General features: G+C 39.5%; 1 protein-coding gene and 1 long non-coding RNA gene across 2 annotated transcripts; one reads left to right on the forward strand and one right to left on the reverse strand.

Moving 5' to 3' along the window:
- Positions 1-10432: 10432 nt before the first annotated feature.
- On the reverse strand, positions 10433-12733 carry LOC131326608 (uncharacterized). Its single transcript, XR_009200062.1, has 3 exons — positions 12544-12733; positions 11963-12183; positions 10433-10821 (listed from the first exon to the last, which is right to left on the reverse strand). It is a non-coding gene; the product is annotated as an uncharacterized LOC131326608 (long non-coding RNA).
- Positions 12734-15447: 2714 nt separating this feature from the next.
- Positions 15448-23309, forward strand: LOC131327501 (tetraspanin-8-like). The gene is made up of 2 exons (XM_058360664.1): positions 15448-16257; positions 22823-23309. The coding sequence occupies exons 1-2, from the start codon at positions 15448-15450 to the stop codon at positions 23135-23137; spliced, it is 1125 nt and encodes a 374-aa protein (XP_058216647.1). The 3' UTR covers positions 23138-23309.
- Positions 23310-24555: the final 1246 nt, after the last annotated feature.

Consider the following 24555-nt stretch of genomic DNA (forward strand, 5'->3'; position numbering starts at 1 on the left):
TTGATTCCAAACAAATCTTGCATTTATCAACCATATCATTATCAGATTTAGGAATTAGTTCAGATTTTATCATGCAATCCATTTTCCTTGTACTGATATGTCCTAAACGAGTATGCCATAAAGAAAAAGAATCAAGCATATAAGCAGAAACAACTGTGTTATTAATATTAAGCATAAACATCCCCTCGGTTACATAGCCTTTGCCAACAAACACACCACCCTTGGACACAACAATTTTGCCCGACTCAAACACTGTAACGCTCCGACTTTTCGAGAGCAAAATAAAATAGTTTCTTAAAAAAATTTGCTAAATAAATATAATTTTCTAAAATAAAGTTTAGCTATTACAGTAACAAGATAAATTTACTGATTCAAAATACATTAATTTCAGAGCTGACTCTAGGGTTGATACAATCCGAAACATACTCGATCTTCGTTCCTGATATTCTTTCCGTGTTGAACTGCAACATCTTTGAATCCTCTCCATTGAATCCTGCGCCTTCTGGCAAATTGATTGCCGAAGCAAACGATTTGCCAGGATACAGACGTATCCGTGAGTGATAAATCACCCAGTAGAGTAATCCAACCCAACCACCTCTCTTACTTTACAGTTAGCAGGTAACAAGATAATATTGAATCGAAGAAGCCAAACAAATATTCTCCACATAAGCCAGTTCATTACTATCCATAACCTAATGTGAAATCTAAGATCTCTCCGCGAGATCTTTCCTCCCTCAACCGCTAGCCATGCTCGGTCCCATGAGGTCACTTTCCTTTGCTGTCGCAGATACACCTAAGTTATGTACCGAGTATGCATCCCAATAACTACAACAAGGGGAAAGCTTATCATGCCTGAATCACAACTAGGGTTCGCCTATCTTATATACCACTTCACCATCATCACTGGACACACGCCAGTTTATCAATTCATCACTGGACACACGCCAGTTCTGGACACACGCCAGTTTATCAATTCATCACTGGACACACGCCAGTTTATCAGTTCATCACTGGACACACGCCAGTTTCAATCTCATCACAAATCTCAACATCACGCCTGCAGGCAATCTAGAAATAAAACTTTTCAATTCATCCATTACTTAGCACCGTCTAAGTGAATTCTATTCGCATACCACCCCATGTCTCTAGGGTCCAACCTAGCACTCAAATCAAGTATCGATGCAACATACAACAAATCAATAATAATTAAAATAATTAATAAACAATGTAATTACGCAACTTATTATGAACGGGCCGTTGCCCTTAATCTTGTATGGTCAAAAAGCAAATATTATTAACAGAAATCTTTATTAATAAAGAAAAATAATTTTGTACAATTACTAGTAACTCTAGGCTTATTTTTTTATGAATTAAAGGCATTTTAGAGAATTACATGAATAAAAGTAAAACCATTAAAAAATGTTTGTATGATCGGTAAAAGTAAAATAATACTTCACATTATAATGATAATAATTTTTTATACCAATATAACATTTAAGTTGTAAAATTAAAACGCGTTGTTGACTAGAACATAGATTTTACTATTTTAGTAAACCTAGGGGCTTAATCATCATTATTTAAACATAACTTGTGTTTTCTAATTTGGACCGAAACACTATACTAAAATAGTCAAGGGGGGAAACTGTAATTATATCTTAAAATCTCAAATTTCCAACGTCCAGGAACAGATGCAAAACGGAAAACTGGGTTTCGGTCGTGGCGATCGTCCCCTATCGATTTCTTCCCCTCGAAACACTTCGATTCAATACATTAACACATAATATACTTAGGGAGATGTAGAGGAGAGATTTTTCTACCTTGGGTCCGGTCGAAAAGCGAGAAACGGGTTCCAAAAACTCAAAGCGGTGTCCGGTGGTAGTCCGTCGGTGGCGGGTACAGGCTGAAAGAGGTGATACGGGAAGGTGGTGGCTATGGAAAAATGGAGATTTCAGTGGTGAGGTGGTGGCCTACGGTGGCGGGTCAGTGTAAGGAGGGCTACGGTTGGTGGTGGTGTTCTCGGCAGGTGGTGACGATGGCAACCGAGGGAGGTAGTGCGGGGTGCGGCGGTTATGGTCGTGTGGGGAGGTGGCTACCGAAGAGGGTCGAGACGGAGGAGGTGAGGCGATCATGGTGTCGAGGTAGTGGTGCACGGGTATGGTGACGGTAGGAGGTGGTATTTATAAGGTGGGGGGAGGGGCGGGGTGCAAGGATAAGTATGGAGGTGGTGGAATGCGGGAGGAGAGAGAGATATAGTTTAGGGAGAGTTTGAAGGGGAGTGAAAGATTGGTTTGATAGAATTTTGGTTAGAGAGGAAGTATAGACTGAGTAGGAGACGGAGAGAAGGAAGGAGATTGTATTTGTGCATGCACGTAATTTGTGTGTAGGAAAATTTTTAAAAAAAATGTATGTATATATTGCATGCATAATTGTATTGAAAAAAAAGAATTGCATTAAGGAAAATAATTCTAATAATATTATATTTAGGAAAAAAAAATTGGGTCAAAAATTCGGGTCGTTACAACCTACCCCCCTTAGAATAATTTCGTCCTCGAAATTAGGGTGTAAGTTCTGGTGGAAACAGACGAAGGTAGTTGGCGTGCAAAGTTTCTGCTCGTTCCCAAGTTAATTCCTCAATTCCTCGATGTTGCCAAAAGATTCGGACGGCTTGAATGGTTTTGCGTTGGATGTACTTCTCACTATAATCATGGATCTCTACGGGATGTTTTCTCGAGAGTGACGTCTTCGTTGAGTTCAACATTTTCTTTTCGAAAGGTCAGCAGTCTGGTCTTTTTATTGGCATATGTCCTTTGCCAATTCTGCACAACTAGAAGTTACTGGCGAATGATTTTGACCTTTTCTGTTGACTCTCTGGTCCTAATAGGCTTGCTTCTCTCAATTTAGTCCAATCGAATCAGTGATTGACAAGGTCGCTTCTACAAGCTTTGCATGGTGTTATCTCTGTACTGGATTGATAGTTATTGATGTAAGAAATCTTGACTAGAGGCAAATGTCGTTCTCAACTTCTTTTAAAGTCCAATATACTGGCACAAAGTATGTCTTTTAAGATCTGGATCGTCTTTTAGGATTGTTCGTCTGTTTGCGGATGGAAGACAATGCGGAGGTGAAGATCGATTTTCAATGCTTCTGCATGCTTTTCTGAAAAGGTCAACGTGAATCATGAATCATGATCTCATATATACGATACACCGTGTAATCGTATGATTTCTCAAATGTAGAGTCAGCTGAGAGTTTCCATTTCCATTCGAGTATGGGTAGGTTATAGGGTCCCATCGGTTTCTGATATATTCTACTTTTACTTGTTGGTATGTGAGACATGTCAGAACGCATTTGGCTATGTCCTTTGTTCTACCCCACCAATATTGTCAGCGGAGATCTTGGTATGTCTTGGTGCTCCTTTGGTGGACGGTGAAATTGAAAGGATGTAACTCCTTAAGTACTGCTTTCCGAAAGGTTCTAATGTCTAGTACAAAAATTCTTTCCTGGAGGCGAAGGTTTTTATCAACATGGATTGTCTATCCGGCTTTTTTTTTTTTTTTTTTCAGTTGATAGTTGATATCTTCTGTGGTTGGCTGCAGCTTGAATCCGCTGATGGTTTTCCATCATCTCCCATTCTCTGGTAGCTAAACTAGTTACTTGTCCTCAATTTTTTTTTGTGACTCAGTGCATCAGCGATCTCGTTTGCCTTTCCTTGAACTGCTCTTCGTATAGATAATGTCGTCAAGATCTTAGGACGAACACTACTGCTGTTCGCTCCAAATCGTGAGTTAGATAATTCTTTTCATGCGGTCTCAATTGTCGGAATCTGTAAGCGATGACCTTTCCATCTTGCATGCGTACAGCTCCCAATTTGTCTTTGGATGTGTCGTAGTACACTGTATACCCTGCGTCTTATTCGGAAATGATTAATACAATGGCACTGGTTAATCTTTTCTCAAGTTCTTGGAATGCTTTCTCACATACCTCGTTCTATTCGAACTTAACTCCTTTTTGGGTTAGTCGAGTCAATGGTTTACCCAATGATGGAGAAATTTTGAATGAATCTTCTATAGTAACCAGCTACTCCCAAGAAGCTTCTTATTTCAAACACCGTTGAGGGTTTTTTTTTTTTTTTTCCAATCCGTGACCGCTTCTACCTTACTGTCATCTACTATGATTACGTTCTCGGACACTACGTGTCTTAGGAATATAACTTCTTTCATCCAGAATTTGCACTTGCTAACTTTTGCATACAAATGATTGTCTCGGAGTATTTGTAGGACAATTCTCAAGTGGTCTTTGTGTTCTTTTTGGTTGACAAGTATACAAGGATGCCATTGATGAACACTACAACAATTTGTTCCCGGTACGATGTGAGAATCTTGTTCATCGGACACATGAAAACGGCGAGAGCATTGGTTAGACTGAACGGCATGACTATGAACTCGTAGTGTCCATAACGGGTGCGGAACGCTGTCTTAGATATGTCACAAACTCTGATTCACAATTGGTGGTATCCGAGTCTTAGATTAATCTTCGAGAAACAAGTCGACCCTCTCAATTGGTCGAACAAGTCGTCTATTCTCGGTAGGGGCTATCGATTCTTGATTGTGACTTTGTTGAGTTGGCGGTAGTCGATACAAAGTTGGAACTTCCTCTCTTTCTTCTTGACAAATAAGGCAGGGGCTCCCCATGGTGAAGTACTGGGTCGGATAAAATTCTTTTCTGAAAAGTTCCTACAGTTGTGTTCTCAACTCTTGTAATTCTGTCGGAGCCCTCTGATACGGGGCCATGGAGATTGGGGTCGTACCAGGTTGTAGCTTGATGGTGAATTCCATTTCTCTTGGTGCAGTAATCCTAGCGATTTCCAAGGGAACACGTCCTTGTATTTGCAGATGATACGAGGGAGGTTTAACTCCATATGATCTATTTCTTTCAACTTGAGGGTCACTAACCATTCAAGGAGCTTATTATGACACATCGTTTTGTACGTGTTAGGTGCAGAAGGGTATTGTCTACCCCCCTTAAATGGGTAAGACCTCACTTGCGGAAGATGACTTTTCGCTCTCCCATCACTTTCGATAATAGCACGATGGCTAATAGTCGACCCTTGACATCAAAATCAATTCTTCTTGTGACCCAAAAATTACAAGCTAAACGTAGGCCAAGACTCATTCTATTATGATCTATCCATCGAGGGGCATTCGGAGCTTTAGGTTGGAGTTTAGGTGCAGTCTGTAATCGCTCGTATGAGTTGCACAACCCAGTTGATACTCTGTATTGAGTTGGAGTTTGAGTTGGCATTGATCTCGAAATTCACGTAATCATTATCATTGAAGTAGGCAACGTTGTCATTGGCATCAGGGCTATGTGTTCTATCCTTGCTGGTAGGGTTGATAAAATGACTGTAGAGAATGATGTTGTTGACCTTTTGTACCAATCTTGTAATGATTGCTCCACGAGGTTAGGTTTAGGGTCTCGAGGATTTCTAAATCTCTGGTTCTCAGAAAGAAGCGCGTGCAATAACGTTCTCTTACTGATCCTATCATATTTTCAATCATCATCTGCCTAGAGAAAGGAAATTCTTCTTTGATAGGTATTCTATTTACGGATTAGCCTCTTTCGACAGTACCTTATCCTCCATTGTCGAGGTTTGTCTCTTTGTCTTCTTCGCACTGGGATTCTTCAACTCGTTTGATTGGCCAACCAATTATAAAAGGAATGGCTCCTCCATCGCTTCCTTCTAATCGGAGTCAACGTTGATTCCATAACTCACCGGAGTTTGGATTGCGAAAAGTAAATAAAATATTTATATGATATACTTAGGTAAGATATGTCATGGTTTAGGGAAGTAATAGAAACAGTAAACGTTTGGCTATTCGGATTTACGCTCTTAGAGTATGGTCTACCCAATCTACCCAAGGCCGAGTGTTGACCTTATGCTCTGATACCATTTGTAACGCCCCGACTTTTCGAGAGCAAAATAAAATAGTTTCTTAAGAAAATTTGCTAAATAAATATAATTTTCTAAAATAAAGTTTAGCTATTACAGTCACAAGATAAATTTACTGATTCAAAATACATTAATTTCAGAGCTGACTCTAGGGTTGATACAATCCGAAACATACTCGATCTTCGTTCCTGATATTCTTTCCGTGTTGAACTGCAACATCTTTGAATCCTCTCCATTGAATCCTGCGCCTTCTGGCAAATTGATTGCCGAAGCAAACGATTTGCCAGGATACAGACGTATCCGTGAGTGATAAATCACCCAGTAGAGTAATCCAACCCAACCACCTCTCTTACTTTACAGTTAGCAGGTAACAAGATAATATTGAATCGAAGAAGCCAAACAAATATTCTCCACATAAGCCAGTTCATTACTATCCATAACCTAATGTGAAATCTAAGATCTCTCCGCGAGATCTTTCCTCCCTCAACCGCTAGCCATGCTCGGTCCCATGAGGTCACTTTCCTTTGCTGTCGCAGATACACCTAAGTTATGTACCGAGTATGCATCCCAATAACTACAACAAGGGGAAAGCTTATCATGCCTGAATCACAACTAGGGTTCGCCTATCTTATATACCACTTCACCATCATCACTGGACACACGCCAGTTTATCAATTCATCACTGGACACACGCCAGTTCTGGACACACGCCAGTTTATCAATTCATCACTGGACACACGCCAGTTTATCAGTTCATCACTGGACACACGCCAGTTTCAATCTCATCACAAATCTCAACATCACGCCTGCAGGCAATCTAGAAATAAAACTTTTCAATTCATCCATTACTTAGCACCGTCTAAGTGAATTCTATTCGCATACCACCCCATGTCTCTAGGGTCCAACCTAGCACTCAAATCAAGTATCGATGCAACATACAACAAATCAATAATAATTAAAATAATTAATAAACAATGTAATTACGCAACTTATTATGAACGGGCCGTTGCCCTTAATCTTGTATGGTCAAAAAGCAAATATTATTAACAGAAATCTTTATTAATAAAGAAAAATAATTTTGTACAATTACTAGTAACTCTAGGCTTATTTTTTTATGAATTAAAGGCATTTTAGAGAATTACATGAATAAAAGTAAAACCATTAAAAAATGTTTGTATGATCGGTAAAAGTAAAATAATACTTCACATTATAATGATAATAATTTTTTATACCAATATAACATTTAAGTTGTAAAATTAAAACGCGTTGTTGACTAGAACATAGATTTTACTATTTTAGTAAACCTAGGGGCTTAATCATCATTATTTAAACATAACTTGTGTTTTCTAATTTGGACCGAAACACTATACTAAAATAGTCAAGGGGGGAAACTGTAATTATATCTTAAAATCTCAAATTTCCAACGTCCAGGAACAGATGCAAAACGGAAAACTGGGTTTCGGTCGTGGCGATCGTCCCCTATCGATTTCTTCCCCTCGAACACTTCGATTCAATACATTAACACATAATATACTTAGGGAGATGTAGAGGAGAGATTTTTCTACCTTGGGACCGGTCGAAAAGCGAGAAACGGGTTCCAAAAACTCAAAGCGGTGTCCGGTGGTAGTCCGTCGGTGGCGGGTACAGGCTGAAAGAGGTGATACGGGAAGGTGGTGGCTATGGAAAAATGGAGATTTCAGTGGCGAGGTGGTGGCCTACGGTGGCGGGTCAGTGTAAGGAGGGCTACGGTTGGTGGTGGTGTTCTCGGCAGGTGGTGACGATGGCAACCGAGCGAGGTAGTGCGGGGTGCGGCGGTTATGGTGGTGTGGGGAGGTGGCTACCGAAGAGGGTCGAGACGGAGGAGGTGAGGCGATCATGGTGTCGAGGTAGTGGTGCACGGGTATGGTGACGGTAGGAGGTGGTATTTATAAGGTGGGGGGAGGAGTGGGGTGCAAGGATAAGTATGGAGATGGTGGAATGCGGGAGGAGAGAGATATATAGTTTAGGGAGAGTTTGAAGAGGAGTGAAAGATTGGTTTGATAGAATTTTGGTTAGAGAGGAAGTATAGACTGAGTAGGAGACGGAGAGAAGGAAGGAGATTGTATTTGTGCATGCACGTAATTTGTGTGTAGGAAAATTTTTAAAAAAAATGTATGTATATATTGCATGCATAATTGTATTGAAAAAAAAAGAATTGCATTAAGGAAAATAATTCTAATAATATTATATTTAGGAAAAAAAATTGGGTCAAAAATTCGGGTCGTTACAAACACTACTTTGAAACAATACTTATTAAGTAGACTTGCAGACACGAGATTCTTCCTAACTTCCGGTACATGATACACATCAGTAAGAGTCAGCGTCTTGCCAGAAGTGAACTCCAAGTCCACTTTGCCTTTTCCCTTAACTGATGCAGTTGACGCATTTTCCATGAACAGAACGGTACCATCTGCAACTGGACTATACTCAGTAAAGAGCCTCTTGTCATTGCAAACATGCTTTGTCGCACCAGAATCAACCCACCAACTTCCAGCATCATCGAGGATATTCGCTTCGAAAACAATAGCAATGAATTTAGAATTCTTTGCCCCAGATGCTCCTGGATTTCCACCAGAGTTCTTCCTTTTCAGGATTTTGCAATCTTTCTTAAGATGCCCAGGTTTGCCGCAATGCCAGCAACCAGTGTCGGTAGGATCCCGCTTCTGCTTCTTCCACTTACCAGAAGACTTATCACCGTCCATGTTCTTGCGTTTCTTGTTGGAACTTTCTTCCACCACATGTACTTTAGAAGTAGAATTATCCTTACCCTCCTGACGCCTTGTCTCTTCCTCCACCCGAAGGTGTTGGGCCAACTGATCAAGGGTATATTCCTCGGTCTTGTGTTTGAGTTCCTTTTTGTAATCTTTCCAAGATGCAGGCAGTTTGTCAATAACAGAGGAAACAACAATAGATTCATCCATATGCATGTTCTTAACCTTAAACTGACTGAGGATATACTGAATCTCATGCAACTGATCAATGACCGGCTTTGTACCAACCATGCGATAATTCATAAACTGACTAACAAAAAATTTCTTACTTGTAGCGTCATCAGAAAGATACTTATCGTTAAGTGCATCCCAAAGTTCCTTTGCCGTCATTGAATTCTGATAGACGTCGAATAGTGAATCCGACAGTGCATTGAGGATGTGTCCTCTACAAATGTAGTCATCATTCTCCCACTTGCCACTTTCACGGGCCTGCCCCATAGTTTCATCATCTGGATTTTTCGGTATCTCCGGACTCGGAGTAGTCAGAACATACACCACTTTCAGGGTCGTTAGCAAGAAGTGCATCTTCTTCTGCCAACGCCTGAAATTCCCACCTTCAAACCGCTCCAATTTCAGAAAGTCTTGTGTCATCTTCTGTAGAGACATCGCCATTGAAAATACTGTCTTTAGATTGTTGGAAAAATTGGCCGCTGGAAGACAACGGAAATGTTGACGAAATCTCCACCAAATCTGAAATACGCTTCGAGTCACGACTATGTCGCTTTCCTAAAGACAGTATTTGCCCCCACCAATACCGGTATGCAAAGGGTTACAGCAAACCTGCCTTCAAGATAAATCGAAGCCCGAACTTGAAGTTCTTTCCGTTTTCGTTTGCACTAACGAAACGGACAGAATATCTGCTTGAACGAATATAAGAACCGAGAACCACTGTGTTCTAGTTTCTGCAACAAAACAGAACGCAGATTGAATGCTAGAAAATATAGAGAGAGATGTGGGAGAAATTCGGATTATGTGTGTATATTCTGAGCACTGGATTCTGCTAAGTAGTGGTCTATTTATAGGCCACTACGTACCCATTGAGAATGGGTATGCACCCGATCTAATCTGACCGTTGGATCGGATCCTACGGTCTAGATCGATCAGTCACACCCAGTCACACCGAACTGGTGTGCCGTTTCACTCACACCCAATCGGATTTGATCCAATCCGTTGGATCGAGCCCATTCGCAGCAAACGGCTAAGATCGCAACTCTACGGACCAGTGCACCCGTACGCACGAGTCGCACTCGATCGGAACCATCCCGTGTGACTCACCTACCACGCGTGTGACACGTGTCATCCACGTTAGCACCACCTTACTGCCAACTCGCAATAAGAAATGGCGCCAATAAGGCGCCTAGCGCTGACGTGCTAAGTGCGCCGCTAAAGCGCCACAATGCACCACAGCCCACGCCACACAGTCCGCGCGCGCGCGCACGCGCATGCGCGTGTGTACTAGCTCTGCCGGTATGGTCACCAAAGGGCTGTACCACACTAGATCATTAGTTACTTATATTAGGAATGTTTCCTAATATATACCACTCCAACATCTCTCAACTTACCAATGTGGGACAAAGCTCACAAAGAGGAAAACAAACATTCTATGGAAACAAGGAATTTTACAAAACCAAAAACGACGACTCTTTTATTTTGAAAATCTCTAACAATAGCCTTCAGGACATTTGAGCAAGCTCCGATGAACGTAAAACCTGCTTGCGAAAGATATATCCTGCCGATGCTTGAACATTTATGTGGGCTTACTCTTGGTTAATTTATAGATTTTAATGTCAAAATTCTTTACCTCTGCGCAATGATTTTCAAGTTATGAACTAAAATAAGGAGGCAATAGTGTTCAGAGAGCCGCAAGGATGATTGTCGAGCGGTCTGAAGCCAATTTTGTTGAAAAGCTTCTTTTTCCATACTTTGTGATGCCATCTTACTCCCTATCTGTTTGATCTTTGAAACTTTCGATCCAAAGATCAATACAATCTTATTTTTTGTTCAAAAAAAAAAAAGGATGAGATGAGGCTGACAACCGCAAGACGGACACTGATCTCCTCCCTGCATGATGAGGAAAACCACAATCATAAAGACACATAACTCTTCGATTTCGATTCAATTTGCAGCTGGGGACAGAAAGTAACATAGATGCATACATGGTGTAATGAACTCGGGGGGCAAGAATTCATAAAGGCAGGCAGCCCAAAGGTCAGTTCAGTTGGTTAGTAAGTTTGCTTCCCACACAACTAACATGTGTTCAATTCTTGGAGTCAGGCCGTAAGAAAGTAATTTTTTATGAATTCTCTAGTCCCCGATGTAAATGGCGTGCTTTTGACTGGACCAATAAGTTATTAGTAAAGGTACGCGTAAGCTAACCCAGATATCACTGATGTCAACCAAAAACAAAAACAAAAAAAATTCATAAAGGCGCGTGCCAGTGGTAGATCCAAATATATGACATTACAATCATACACATACATAATCATGAAGACACATATTGCTCCTGAAAAACAACCTGCATCTGTCGCCCCTGAAATGCGGTAGAAAACAAAACTCACGCACCCGAAACCGTAAATGTGAGAGAGAGAGAGAGTACGAGAGTGAATGATTTGTCAATCCTTAGATCGTCACGCCCAATGTTATAAAACTTTGACTCCTAGTGTTTTTTAAATAGGTGACGAGATTTTATTAAAACTCGATAAAGAGTATATCGAATGGCCAAACTCTATATTCGAGAAGAAACTTGAAGCATAGAGAACTTCGATTCCTAGTGTTATTTAACGAAGGGCACAATGACAACACCTCGATGAATAAAACATGAGGCGGTCAGGCGGTGACCCTCCAATTGGTCCTGGTCCCTTTCCCGATGCCTTCTACAAACCAGTGATCATTTGGACATAGAAAGTCCATGCATACAGGGAGGGCCGCGCGCTCATGCAGATCTGACTACTCCCTCCGTCCCAATTTAAATACTCTCTATGAAAATCCTTGCAATATTGATCGAACTCAAAAAAAACATATTTTTACATATAATTTTTTTATTTTCTTATACCAAATTAAAGTGTTTAATGAGTACTTTAATTTGGTGTAAGAAAATAAAAAAATAATATGTAGAAATATATTTTTTTATTTGAAATTGCATGAATTTTCATAGGGAGCATTTAAATTGAGACGGAATGAGTATTTTTTATTGTTTTCTCACACATTCAATTGTGTTGAATCAGTGACTGCTCTGAAAGGAGGAGAATATGAGATGGATATCGACGAAGGCTGTTGTTGTCGTTGCTGCTGCTTGAAAATTGAATGCACTGCATACGACTTCTGTATGTTTTTTCTTGTGCTGGTAGCTGATCATGTTGCTCGCGCTATATTTTGTAACCAAAGCTGTTTCCGGAATAAAGGATAAGGACGATTGTACAAGACCTATTATGCCGTAGCAAAATTGATCATGATCGTATAATGTTTATGAAAACGATTATGATCCATTTTCAAAAGCTGAGCGAGAGGAAATTAAAAAGCTGCAACAAACCGTAGAAAAACTGCAACATACCGTAGAAAATCTCTCGTAACCAGCCAATATAGAGATCTCTCTCCGAAGTCAACCATCTAACATTGCGCTCAAGAGCCCTTAACCGAGTTGACGCTCAATGCTATTTGGGCATCTCTCGTCAGTTCGGGTAAGAGCTCTTGAGCATAAAATTAGATGATTGACTTCGGAGAGAGATCTCTATATAAATTGGTTTATGAGAGATACTCTTGAAGAACAAAGGATCATAGGACTACCAGCTCAATGACTACTCTGGACACCAAGAACACGATGAGAACAATCCGAACCAGATTGAAATCCTCTCTTTCCTCTTTCTCTCTCCAAATTCGAGCCGTTCAAAATCAAAATAGACAATCCAGATACACTGTTCGGGCACCACGTGGTGCCCGGTCGGCACCCAAAAATTTCTTGGTGGGTAGAGGTGTATATATAATGCTTTAGTTAGGTTGTTTGATTGGATGAGAACGAGTCTGAAAGAAAACAGAAGCCAAAATTAGACCCTAAAATTAAGTTCTAAACCACTTGGTATAACGTTCTTTTCGCAAAGTGGAAATTTGTTTGTTACAGGTGAGGTTTGTGAACCGGGGATGTGGTGTGCGGCTGGTGCATAGTACGGTGTTGTGCAATATCCAAGCTGTCCATTCGGTAATCTAACGGCTCGGATCTCATCTCGACAATGAACAGCTAAAATGGTACATGGAGCCGAGATGAAATCCGAATCGTTAAATTGCCGAACAAACGGTTCTGATAGTGTGCACCACCCGCACAGCATCATTCCCAGTTGGGTTTTTGCAATGTTGAGGTAATGCCAAGTGACAACGTCTGTCTTTCCAACAAATTGATTAGGAAAATAGCGAGAGTGCCTTTGTTGATTTTGTCCAAGGAAGAATAGCCCTCATGTCAAAAAAAAAGAGGAAAGAATAGCTCTAGGTCCAGAAAATAAAAAGTAATTTTTACCAGATCTCCTTTAATTAATGAAACACTTAAACCCTATAAAAGTGCCTAAAACCCTAAACCATAAAAGTACATAAACCCTAAGTACCCTATAAAAGTGCTTAAACCCTAAGGTACCTTATAAAAATATCTTAACCCTTAGGGTACTCTATAAAAGTGCCTAAACCGCTAAAATCCTATAATAGGAAAGTGCACCCTAAAACCCCTATGGAAGTGTCTAAACCTAAACCCTAGGGCTCTGTGAAAGCACCTAAACCTAAAACCCAGGGTACCCTAAACCCTAAAGTATCCTAAACCCTAAAACCATAAGTTACCTTAAAATCCTTAAGTACCCTAAAACCCTAGGATGACATTTCCATTAATGATAAGGAAATTGACTTCTACACCCCCCTTTTTACCACATAGACTCCTTTTTTTGTCTTTATTTGGTATGAATTTACTCTATTGCCCCTTAATGTGTGGAAAAAGTGAATTTATGAAAGGGTAAAAAGGTAAATTCACATGAATAAAGACAAAAAAAAGAAGTGTATGTGATAAAAAGGGAAGTGTAGAAGTCAATTTCCTAATGATAAATGTATTTGTGTGTGTGTGTGTGTGTTTAAAGGGTCCATTATGCATCTCCCTAATTAGCAATTGCCTAGGTGAGTTGGTATGTGGAATTACCCTCTTGTCTTCCCTCAAAAAAATGTATGTTTATAAAAGTAGACCGAGTGGTAATTAAATATTTCATCTCTACTTAATGAAAATTAAGTTTTACTTTTCTATACGAAGAAAAAATCTCTTTACACATAATATAATTGATCGAATGGTTGGCTATCTTAGAAAGGCTGTCCACTAAGGATAGAATGGAATCATTGATGGTAACGTTTGTGTTCTATGGTCTATTTTGGTAAAGCTTAGCCTGCTAGACTGTATAATATGTCTTCTTCAGGGTATGTCCTGTTGGTTCAGTAATTCCCTTTTCTTTTTTTTTGTTTCAATAAAAACTTTACTTACCCAAAAAAAAAAAAAAATTTGCATCTCGAGATCTATAGCATCTAACTTATAAGTTAATATTTTCGTTGAGTTAAAGTATTCGAATTTTTTATGAGGGGATTTTTTTGTGGCAACTTGTTGTTTTTCGTAATACATGAGCTTGATATATATGAAGACCAAGACCAAAAGATACTGTCCTTGTTTAAGATGACAAAGACCAGAAGATAGTACTACTTTTGTCCTAAAAAGACTTGCAGCAAGTCTAACGGTACAGAAAAAGTGTACAGATTTTACGTACAGATTTTGTGTGGGGCCCACTACGGGTCCCACTCAAATGATCCAAGTCGTTCATTAAATGTAAAATAGTTTTTCAAAGGTCCCCGCGAAAAATCAGTTCAATCCAATATTTATAGATGCTCAATCCAATAATAGAATGTTTCATTATCCGGGAATCGAAATCAAAAGTTAGATGATTGGATTGAGCATCTATATGTATCGGATTGAACTGATTTTTGCGGGGGCCATTGAAAAACTGTTTTACATTTAATAAACGGCTCGGATCATTTGTGTGGGACCCGTAGTGGGCCCCACACAAAATCTGTACGCAAAATCTGTACACTTTTTCTGTAGCGTTAGACTTACTGAAAGACTTGTTCGGTCCTCAAAACAATAAAATCAAAATAAAAAATTGTCGGGAAAAATTCAAACTTGTTGCTACTAATTACTAAAATTGTCGGGAAAAACTCAAACTTGGTACCTTGCCAACTACCGTTTGGGATTTCTTAGGGTTTTCTCATTTATTTCCTTATTCTTGTAATATTTTATTATATCAATGAAATATTACTTTCTTTGCTTTTCAAAAAAAAAATTACTAAAAATATCAATGAGTTCTTTTCATTTTTAAGAAAACAATTTGAGTTTTTCCTGATAAAGAAATATTTTGTACATTTTCGTTTTGTTGACCGTACAATTTTTTCGGGACAGAGGGAACTCAACCGCAGGAAAGTAAGTACAATTCTTAAGAAAAACGACAAGGGTCAAACTTGAATTGTAAACCAATGGCTGGCTAACGTTAATTTAGGACACTCCTCAATTAGGCATATTCTTTAAGCTTCTGTAAATACATTCACCGATCTCTGTTGTCCCCTCCGCGGATCTAATTACTTCGCATTTCAACTCCTCCTGGTGTGGCAACAAAAACTCCTCCCGGTATGGCAACAGAAACTCCTCCTCCTCCTCCCGGTGTGGCAATAGAAACTCCTCCTCCTCCAAAAACTTCTCCTCCTCTTGGTATGGCAACAGAAACTCCTCCTCCTCCTCCTCTTGGTGTGGCAACAGAAACTCCTCCTTCTCTAGAAACTTCTCCTCCTCTTGGTATGGCAACAGAAACTCCTCCTCCTGGTGTGGCAAGAGAAACTCCTCCTCATATGGCAAGAGAAACTCCTCCTCCTGGTGTGGCAACGAAAACTCCTCCTGGTATGGCAACAGAAACTCCTCCTAGTGTGGCAACAGAAACTCCGCCTGGTCGATGTGCTTCCATATTCAACGTTATTGCGAATACCGTGAGTCGACATGCTTTCATATTCATCGTTATCACGAGTACCATTCCCATCTTCGGCACGGGATACTTCCTCATAAGCACTCTGTTGTTGTTACGAAGGGGGGGTGATCCCAAATGCGAATATCCGCGTTTGGAATGGGATTTGTGGTTCGACGTCTTCCTTCTCCTTCTTTTCCTCGCGGGATCAATTGGGGTTTCATTTAAGGCGAAGGCCGTCCAAATAACTTGCATAATATTGCTGGGTGTTACTACCCTTTTGATCGCTGTGATCAGTTGGAGTATCGATATCGGTGGGACTTTTCCGAAAGATACGAAGAGGATTGACGACGCCTATCGTCTTGAGACCTATGCACCCTGGGCCCATAAGTTTCTGTTGAAGGACAGTGGTTGGAATACCTATCAAAACTGTCTTATGGAAAAGAAAATTTGTGACAAGCTCGACAATAGGGATTTTGTTCAGGTTCTTTCCATCCCTTCTTTTAATTCATATCAATGCCCCTTTTAAAGAAAAAAAAGAAGGCATAGTCCACTTTGACCCCTGTGATTTGAGCGATGTGCGGACATACCTCTTACGGGGTTTGTGAAACGTGCAGATACAATTCCTGCCGTCATGTTTTTCATTCATATTAACAGAATTTTGAATTTTGAAAAAAAATATAAGAGAAAAATACCCTTTTGCCACCAAAATCTATTCCGAGCCGTTCATAATGTACTAATCATAGAATTGAGCATCTTAGTAAATAATCAATTCAATCAAACATCAATAACTCTGTCATCTAATTCTTGTTAAAATAAATGATAAATTTAAATTTGAAAATTTACTTCCCAATAAATTCGATTCGACCATGAGATTTTCATTTTTTGATCAACTTGAATTTTGGTATGGATGTAGTACTCGTCAAATTCTACAATATCAATGGTTTCGATCCAATTTTTAGTGCATGGAATGGATTGATTAAATTCAAGGAAGAAGAAGAATTAAGGGAGAATATGAGAGCATATTAGACTTTTAATGTTGTGTATGTTAATGTGGATGAAAAACATAACAGTATTGGGTGTGTCTGCACATCTCAAAAACTACACGGTGTTATGTACACACTTTTGAACAAATGAAGGTGTATCCTGCACATAGCCCAAACCACTGAGGTCAAAGTGGACTTTGCCAAAAAAAAATCAAGTTTCCATATCAATGCAACTCTATTTTTTTTTTCATGATCAATGATTTGATTTTGAGCATTTCTATAGATAGAGATGTTCGATGCGGACATATGTCTATTAATCAGACCCATTCGACGCATGTATATCACACACAATACACATGATCAGACCCCAATATACATTACACGACTAGATGTGGACATATATATATATCTATTAATCAGACCCATTCGACGCACGTATATCACACACAGTATACGTAATCAAACCACAATATACGTTACACGGATATATTTGTGTCTAGATCTGACTCGAAAGCATCTTCCTTTTGACCATCGTTTTGGCTCTCCTAGTTATGGCATTAGCCACAATCATGGCATAAGTTCAGGTAGTTTTGTTAGTACCTCCAAATTTGCATCATACAGGTTTAAATAGCAAAATGTGATAGTTGATATAGGAGTATATCTCAACTCCATAGGTGATGGCCTTTGTACCTTCTTATGCGCATGCAATTACAATACATACTCCATGTGATATGTGGTAAATGATGCACAATGGGATGGAATAACCCGAATGCCATAATCAAAATTATCTGCCCATTAATTGTGGGTGTTACTAATGCCAAAATTATTTGAGAAACCATGCTTGATAAGATGATTTGCTCATATCTCTCGTCAATGAAGACCAAGGATCAAGTCCCACGAGAGGCAGGGTTTGGGGTTTCAGGGTTATAGATAGGAGCTGTTTGATAAACTAAAGGCTGAAAAGTTAAGTACTAAAAGCTGAATGCTGAACTTTTTAAGCTGAATAGCTGTTTAATAAACATATTAAGCACTAAATTAAAATTAATGAATTAATTTTAGTTCTAATTCTCTTTAGTTTTGGTGGTGGTGGTGGTGGTGGTGATGGAATGGTAGTGGCAAGGGTGGCGGTGGAGAGATGGTGGTGTGATAGTGACGGTGGAATGATGGTGCAATGGTGGCGTTGTAGTGGTGGCGGTGGCGACGGTGTGGTAGTAGTGGTAAGGGTGGTTTGGTAGTGGTGATGGTGGCGGAGTGATGGTGGTGGCGTGGTGGTGGTGGTGGTGGTGGTGGTAAAGCGGACTAGCGGTGGGTGCTAATGGTTGTGGTGGTGGTAGCATGGTGGTGGTGGTGATGGTGAAGTGATGGTGGTACGGGGTGGAGTGGAGTGGAGTAGTGGTGGTGGTAATGGTTGTGGCAATGATAGCGTTATGGTGGTGATAGTGGAGTGGTAGTAGTGGCGGCGGCAGTGTTGGTAGAGTGGTGGTGGTTATGGTGCTGGTAGCGTGGTAGTGGAATAGTGATGATTGTGGTGGTGGTAGCGTGGTAGTGATTGTGGTGGTGGTGGTGGAGTGGTGGCGGTTGTGGTGGTGGTGGTGCAATGGTGGCGTTGTGGTGGTAGTGGTGGTGGTGGTGGTGGTGGTGGTGGTGGTGGTGGAGTGGACTAGAGGTTGGTGGTAATGTTTGTGCGGTGGTAGCGTGGTGGTGAAGTGATGGTGGTGGGGGTGAAATGGAGTGGAGTAGTAGTGGTGGTAATGGTCGTGATGGTGGTAGTGGAGTAGTGGTGGTGGAGTGGTGGTGGTGGTGTTGGTGGAGTGATGGTGGTTGTGGTAGTGGTAGCGTGGTAGTGGTGGTGGTGGAATAGTGATGGTTGTGGTGGTGATAGAATGGTGATGGTTGCGGTGGTGATAGCGTGGTAGTGGTGATGGTAGTGGTGGTGGTGGTGGGAGTGGTGGCGGTTGTGGTGGTAGAGTGGTGGCGGGATTGGTGGTGGTGTAGTGGTGGTTGAGTGACGACAGTGGTGGAAGATTGGTGATGGTGGTGGTTGAATGCAAGCATACAAAAATTTAGCCATAATTAAGTAGCTCAAAGCTACTTAATTTTTTTCAACTTTTTACACTATATTTTAAGTGGCACTTAATCTGTTAAGTAATGTAAAATGTGGTTATCAAACCTACTTAACCACTTATTACTTAATTATTTCAGTTTTAAATGCTGAATATGGGATATCAAACAACCTCATAGCCTCTGATCCCCCTTGTTGACTAACTTCCCACCAACCCTCGCTAACTATAGTATAAAATATGGCCAAAAAATTTGCCAAAATTATTTGTATTTTTGCCAAAATTGTAGTACATAAAAACTTGTATCATATGTAAGGTAAAAAACTTTTATGCACTAAAATTTTGATCCAAAAAAAAAAAATTGACATTATCACTTTCTATTATCTTATCACGAGGAGTGTATGGTGTAACGCCCCAATTTCTCAAGGAATTTCGGAAATATTAACCCAAAAATACACTGAATTTTACAAATTATTAAGCTCCTATTTATTCTTATACAAAAATTACAATTTTAAAATACTCATACAAAAATCTATGTACATTTATTTAACAAAAGCAACTCCAGAGCGACTCTAGTTTTGACACGAAATTCCAAGCAATGTTGGCCCAGACTCCGTTTCAGGGGTCCCACCTGTATCAACTGCTACACTGTAGAATCCTGCACACTCTGGCAAATTGAACGCCGAAGCAAACGATTTGCCAGGATACAAACGTATCCTGAGTGATAATTTACCAAGTAGAAATCCTAAAACCCAATACCACAATATGCAGATCAACAATATAATAATTCATAATACACAAAAGGTACAGAATAATAACACATCGTCTTTTTCTTTACTATCCATCATATTACATGAAATCTAAGGATCATCTCCACGAGATCCTTTCCTCCCACATCCACTAACTACAATCGCCTCATGGGTCCACCCTTCCTCTTGCTTTTCCTGCACCAGGGTCATAGGTGAGCGCACCTAAGTTATGTACCGAGTATGTTCTCACTTAAGACCATAACAGGAGGATCGAGTAATCCCATGACGTATCATACATTAGGGTCGGACATCCACTACCCCACGCTAACTATAACCGTCTCATGGGACCCATTCTCTTCCTCAAAGAGAAACTTTTCATGACGTATCATACATTAACGTCTCACTAACTATAACCGTCTCATGGGACCCATTCTTTTTTTCGAAGAGAAACTTCTCATGACGTATCATACGTTAGCGTCTCATTAACTATAACCGTCTCATGGGACCCACAATTCTCATCATGCAAAAAATGAAGAAAATTGGCTATCGTTATATACTACATTGCACATGACAAAAAATTCCTATTAATGAATCTATGTTCCGATGAAAGGGCTTCCAAAACCCGATAGACCCGAAATTTTGCGAGAGTGATTAAAATACTAAGAACAACGAAATGAACGGTATGAATCGTCATATTTGTGTCGCAATCGTGTGGCTAGCGTACATTGGATTATAACAGAATACATTGGTTTAGAACTAGATAAGTTAGATGTATAGATTTAAATGGTAGCTGCAGACTCATTTTTTCAAATATTCGATCTAAACCGTTACGATTTAAGATCTTATCAAATTTATCATCCTCCCCAAAATAGGTGATTATCGGATATCGGAGACCATGTGATCAGAACACATTCGGTGCTTTCAAAGAAGTAAAAGTCCTATAATGCACCACTTTAGGGCCGCCCGAGTTGTTTTTTGAAAATCGAAACTGTCTACCTTTTATGTGGGACTATTTATATCATTTGTGCAAAAAATAAAGTAAATTGGTTATCATTATATACTCGATCGCACATTAAAAAAAAATCCCCTATCAATAAATCTACGTCCCGATAAAAGGGTTTCAAAAACCCGATAGACCCGAAAATGTGCGAGAGCGATTAAAACACCAAAAACAACGAAATGAACGGTATGAATCGTCATACTTGTATTGCAATCGTATGGCTAGCGACCTAGCGTACAAGAGGCCGTTTTTTAAAAATAGAATTATATAATATAGATTATCATGTTTGAATTTGATTCAAAATTTCTTAATCATATAAAATATTTTAAAAGCTTATTTTACTTAAATAAACGGAAAAGATTAATAAATTATTAGATTATCAAAAAATACACACAAATAAAGTAAACTATAATCTTAAAACTCTTGTTTATTTAATAACATATTTTTTTTGGTTTTTCCATGCCTCGTGACTCATGTCGTGCCCGTAGGGCCCGCCCTGAGGTGAAGCCGCTTTAGACCTCCAAAATTCGAGCGAAAACTGGGCCTCGTTTTTCATAAGACGAAAATATATTATATATAAGTTATTCCGAATTCTAGCACGAGTAGAGTTCCAAGCTTCAAGTATTAGTGGTTTGTCCATATTGCTTAAACCGAGAGGTCCCTGTTTCGAGCCCCACGAGGCTCATTTGCCAGATTTTCTTGTATTAGTCATGCTTCAGTTGTTTTAAATGTTACTCTGAGAGTTCAAATCTTTTTGCACACTAGTCACTACTATAAATGTTTGGATAAGTTTTCTTTTTAATTTAATTTTTAACTTTTAATATCTAGTTCACAGGGAAAAAAAATACTTTTGACTATATAAAAGCATAATATTTACTTCGAACTCAACAAAATTTGATAAAAGTTATTTAAAATAATTAATTCTCTTATTATTAAAAATAACATTCTTACAATTAAAGTTCATAATATAATTAGTAAAAAAAAAACACAATGTATGAGCGATACCGATACGTTTGATTCATTTTTTTTCTAATGGTATAAATCGTTTTAAAATTTTATTTTAGTTAAATTACGAAGCTAAAAGTTTAATCTCTTAACCTTATATTAGACACATACTGACATATATTGATTTTTTTTGTTAAAAATATAGAGCCTCATTTTTAAAATTCGCTTTAAGCCTCGAAAATCTCAAGATCGGTCCTGCGTGCCCGTGCCCGTGTCGTGCCGTAACTCGTGCTCCATCCCACTTCCGTGCCGTGCCGTGCCCGTCTAAGACTGTGTCATGCCGTCTCGTGCCAAGCCAACTTCCGTATCGTTCCCGTGTCGTTCCCCCTCACTTCCGTGCCCGAACCGTGCCACGTGCTCGTGCCGTGCCCCGTGTCTGGCTAGAACCGTGTCGTGACTCGTGCCCCATCCCACTTCCGTGCCGTGCCAGTGTCGTGCCTGTCTAAGACCGTGTCGTGTCGTGCCGTGCCAAGTCAACTTTCCGTGCCTGTGTCGTGTCGCGTGCCCGTGCCGTGCCGTGCCGTGTCTGGCTAGAACCGTGTCGTGCCATGTCGTGACTCATGCCCCATCCCACTTCTGTGTCGTGCCAGTGTCGTGCCCGTTTAAGACCGTGCCGTGCCAAGTCAACTTCTGTGCCGTGCCCGTGTCGTTCCTGCTCACTTCCGTGCCCGTGCCGTGCCGCCTTCAAACGTGTCGTGCCGTGCCCGTGCCGACCCGGCCCATTTTACACCTCTAGTGTCTGGTTGAATTTTGGAGAGAGAGAAAGAGAACAAGATGGATATAGGCATATAATAGTGAAGGGCATTTTTGTCCAAAAAAAAGCCCATGTGACCATCCAGCTAACGGTTCTGAGACGGAAGGGTGTCACATGGGTAATGAGAGTAGTTGAGGAGGTCTTCATGGGCGCTTTTAAATGTGATCGAGAAGTGTTTATGAGAAAAAGTGATAGTTGAGAGAATATTTATGTACTTTCACCTTCAAAATATTGCGGTATAGTCATGATTGAAACTTTAATTTACACATTTGACCCTACAAAAATTTTAACATTAATTACCCACACGTTCTACAAAAGTAGTGAAAAATAAAGAAAAACACGTTTATATCGTGAAAAACCCATACCGTAATAGATTGGGGATCAATGAATAAAAGATGAATTTCTATTAAAAGACACATTCAATGATTTACGTAGTTACGTACCAAAGGATTTTTATACACTGCTGATTTTATTTTTTTTTGCCCTTTTTGGCAGGGGGGTTGTTGCATGCCAGCGTCATATTGCGGTTTCGAAGAAAAAAACCTAACGTGGGTGATCCCCAAGACAGGTCGCTACGCGGAAGATGCTAACTGTGTCCGTTGGGATAACGACGAAAGAAAGCTCTGTTACAATTGCGAAACATGCCAAGCAGTGTATGTCTACACCATAGAATACAATTGGACCGGTCGAGCATTCGGGCCATTTATCGGCGCCATGGTCTTGGTCCTTTGCTTCGCCTTAACTTTCGCGGAGGATGGCTATGAGAACAATCGATCACGAGGACGTGCTGATAACAATCGATCCGTTTAACGTAAGAGCATATGACATGCGTTACTAATACTAATACGGCCCCATGACACAACCATGACCATAGAAGGAAGAAGTTGTACCGGTACAATGCCATTCACAATAACACTGCGCCTTTCTTCTTTATCTTGATATCGATCTTAGGTGTTCGGACCTGCTTATGCACGCCTCAATTAAGAGACCAATTTCACAGTCCACTATCGGGCCGGGATGAAAACTATAAATCTAAATGGGTATGGAATTTGGAAAACATGGACTTGACCGTTGTTGAATAATTAAAAACACTACTTATGTAGACTTTAAGACCCACTAGAACAAAATAGGGTACCCTTTGGCGTTCAGCTAAATAAGCAACTTGGCTTATTTTTTTGTCCTTATTTAATTTTTTTTTGCATTTGTTAGTTTTGGTCAATTTTTTAGGATGATTGCTTCGTAATGACGAGAGAAATCTAAAAAGTAAAAAATTGCGATCGAAACTTAATTTTTTTAAATAAAAACAAAAATAAGCCAATAAATTAATCTTTTCGGCTTTATTCAAAAAAAATTGGATTTCAATCGTAGTTTTTTACTTTTTAGATTCCTCTTGTCATGAAGAAGCAATAATCCCCAAAAAATTGACCAAAAACTAAAAAATGCGAAAAAAATTTGAATAACGACAATAAAATAAGCCACGAATGCCCGAGTGTGGTAATTAAGCTTGATCCTCGCAGTTATACCAAAAAGATTAAAGTAAAGTAATCGATTCCAGCAATTGACTGGGTTTAAACTCCACTAACGACAACACAAGTAAGAAAAAAAAAAACATAATCTATTCAAGCTCGACATGTATCAACTCGTTAAAAACTTGCACGAGATTGACTTATGGTATTATAGAAATGAACTGAGAGCAAGTTTATCGGAGGATATGTATACTATTTTGTGAACAGTTTATAATTCTACTTTAAATGTTACTCTCTTCGTCTATTTTTAAGTGTCCTGCTTCATAATTTCAACTTATTAAAAAAAACATCATCATTATACCTTTCACATCAACTTTTTCCTCCACTTTCCCTACTTACCCATCATCATTACACTTTTACTCACTTACTTTTTAAAATGGAATCTACTTTTAGGGACAAAATAGACAATTCACCAATTTTTACCCACTATCTTTACAAAATGGACACTTATTAAGGGACAGCCCAAAATGGAATATCGGACTATAAATAAGGGACGGAGGGAGTAATTTTTTCTTTCACAACTACACCAATACTATCTATTTTACCTAACACAAATTAAAATATACATTTTTTCACTCTTTTCCTTTTATTTTAGGTGAAAGTACACGGAGATCCCCTCAACTATGCCTTTTTTCACGAAGACCCCCTAACATTTAAAACTGCTCATACAGACCCCCTCAACTATTTGAAATGAAAAATTAG

Source organism: Rhododendron vialii, chromosome 5a (genome assembly GCF_030253575.1).
Source record: "Rhododendron vialii isolate Sample 1 chromosome 5a, ASM3025357v1".
Classification (NCBI taxonomy): Eukaryota; Viridiplantae; Streptophyta; class Magnoliopsida; order Ericales; family Ericaceae; genus Rhododendron; species Rhododendron vialii.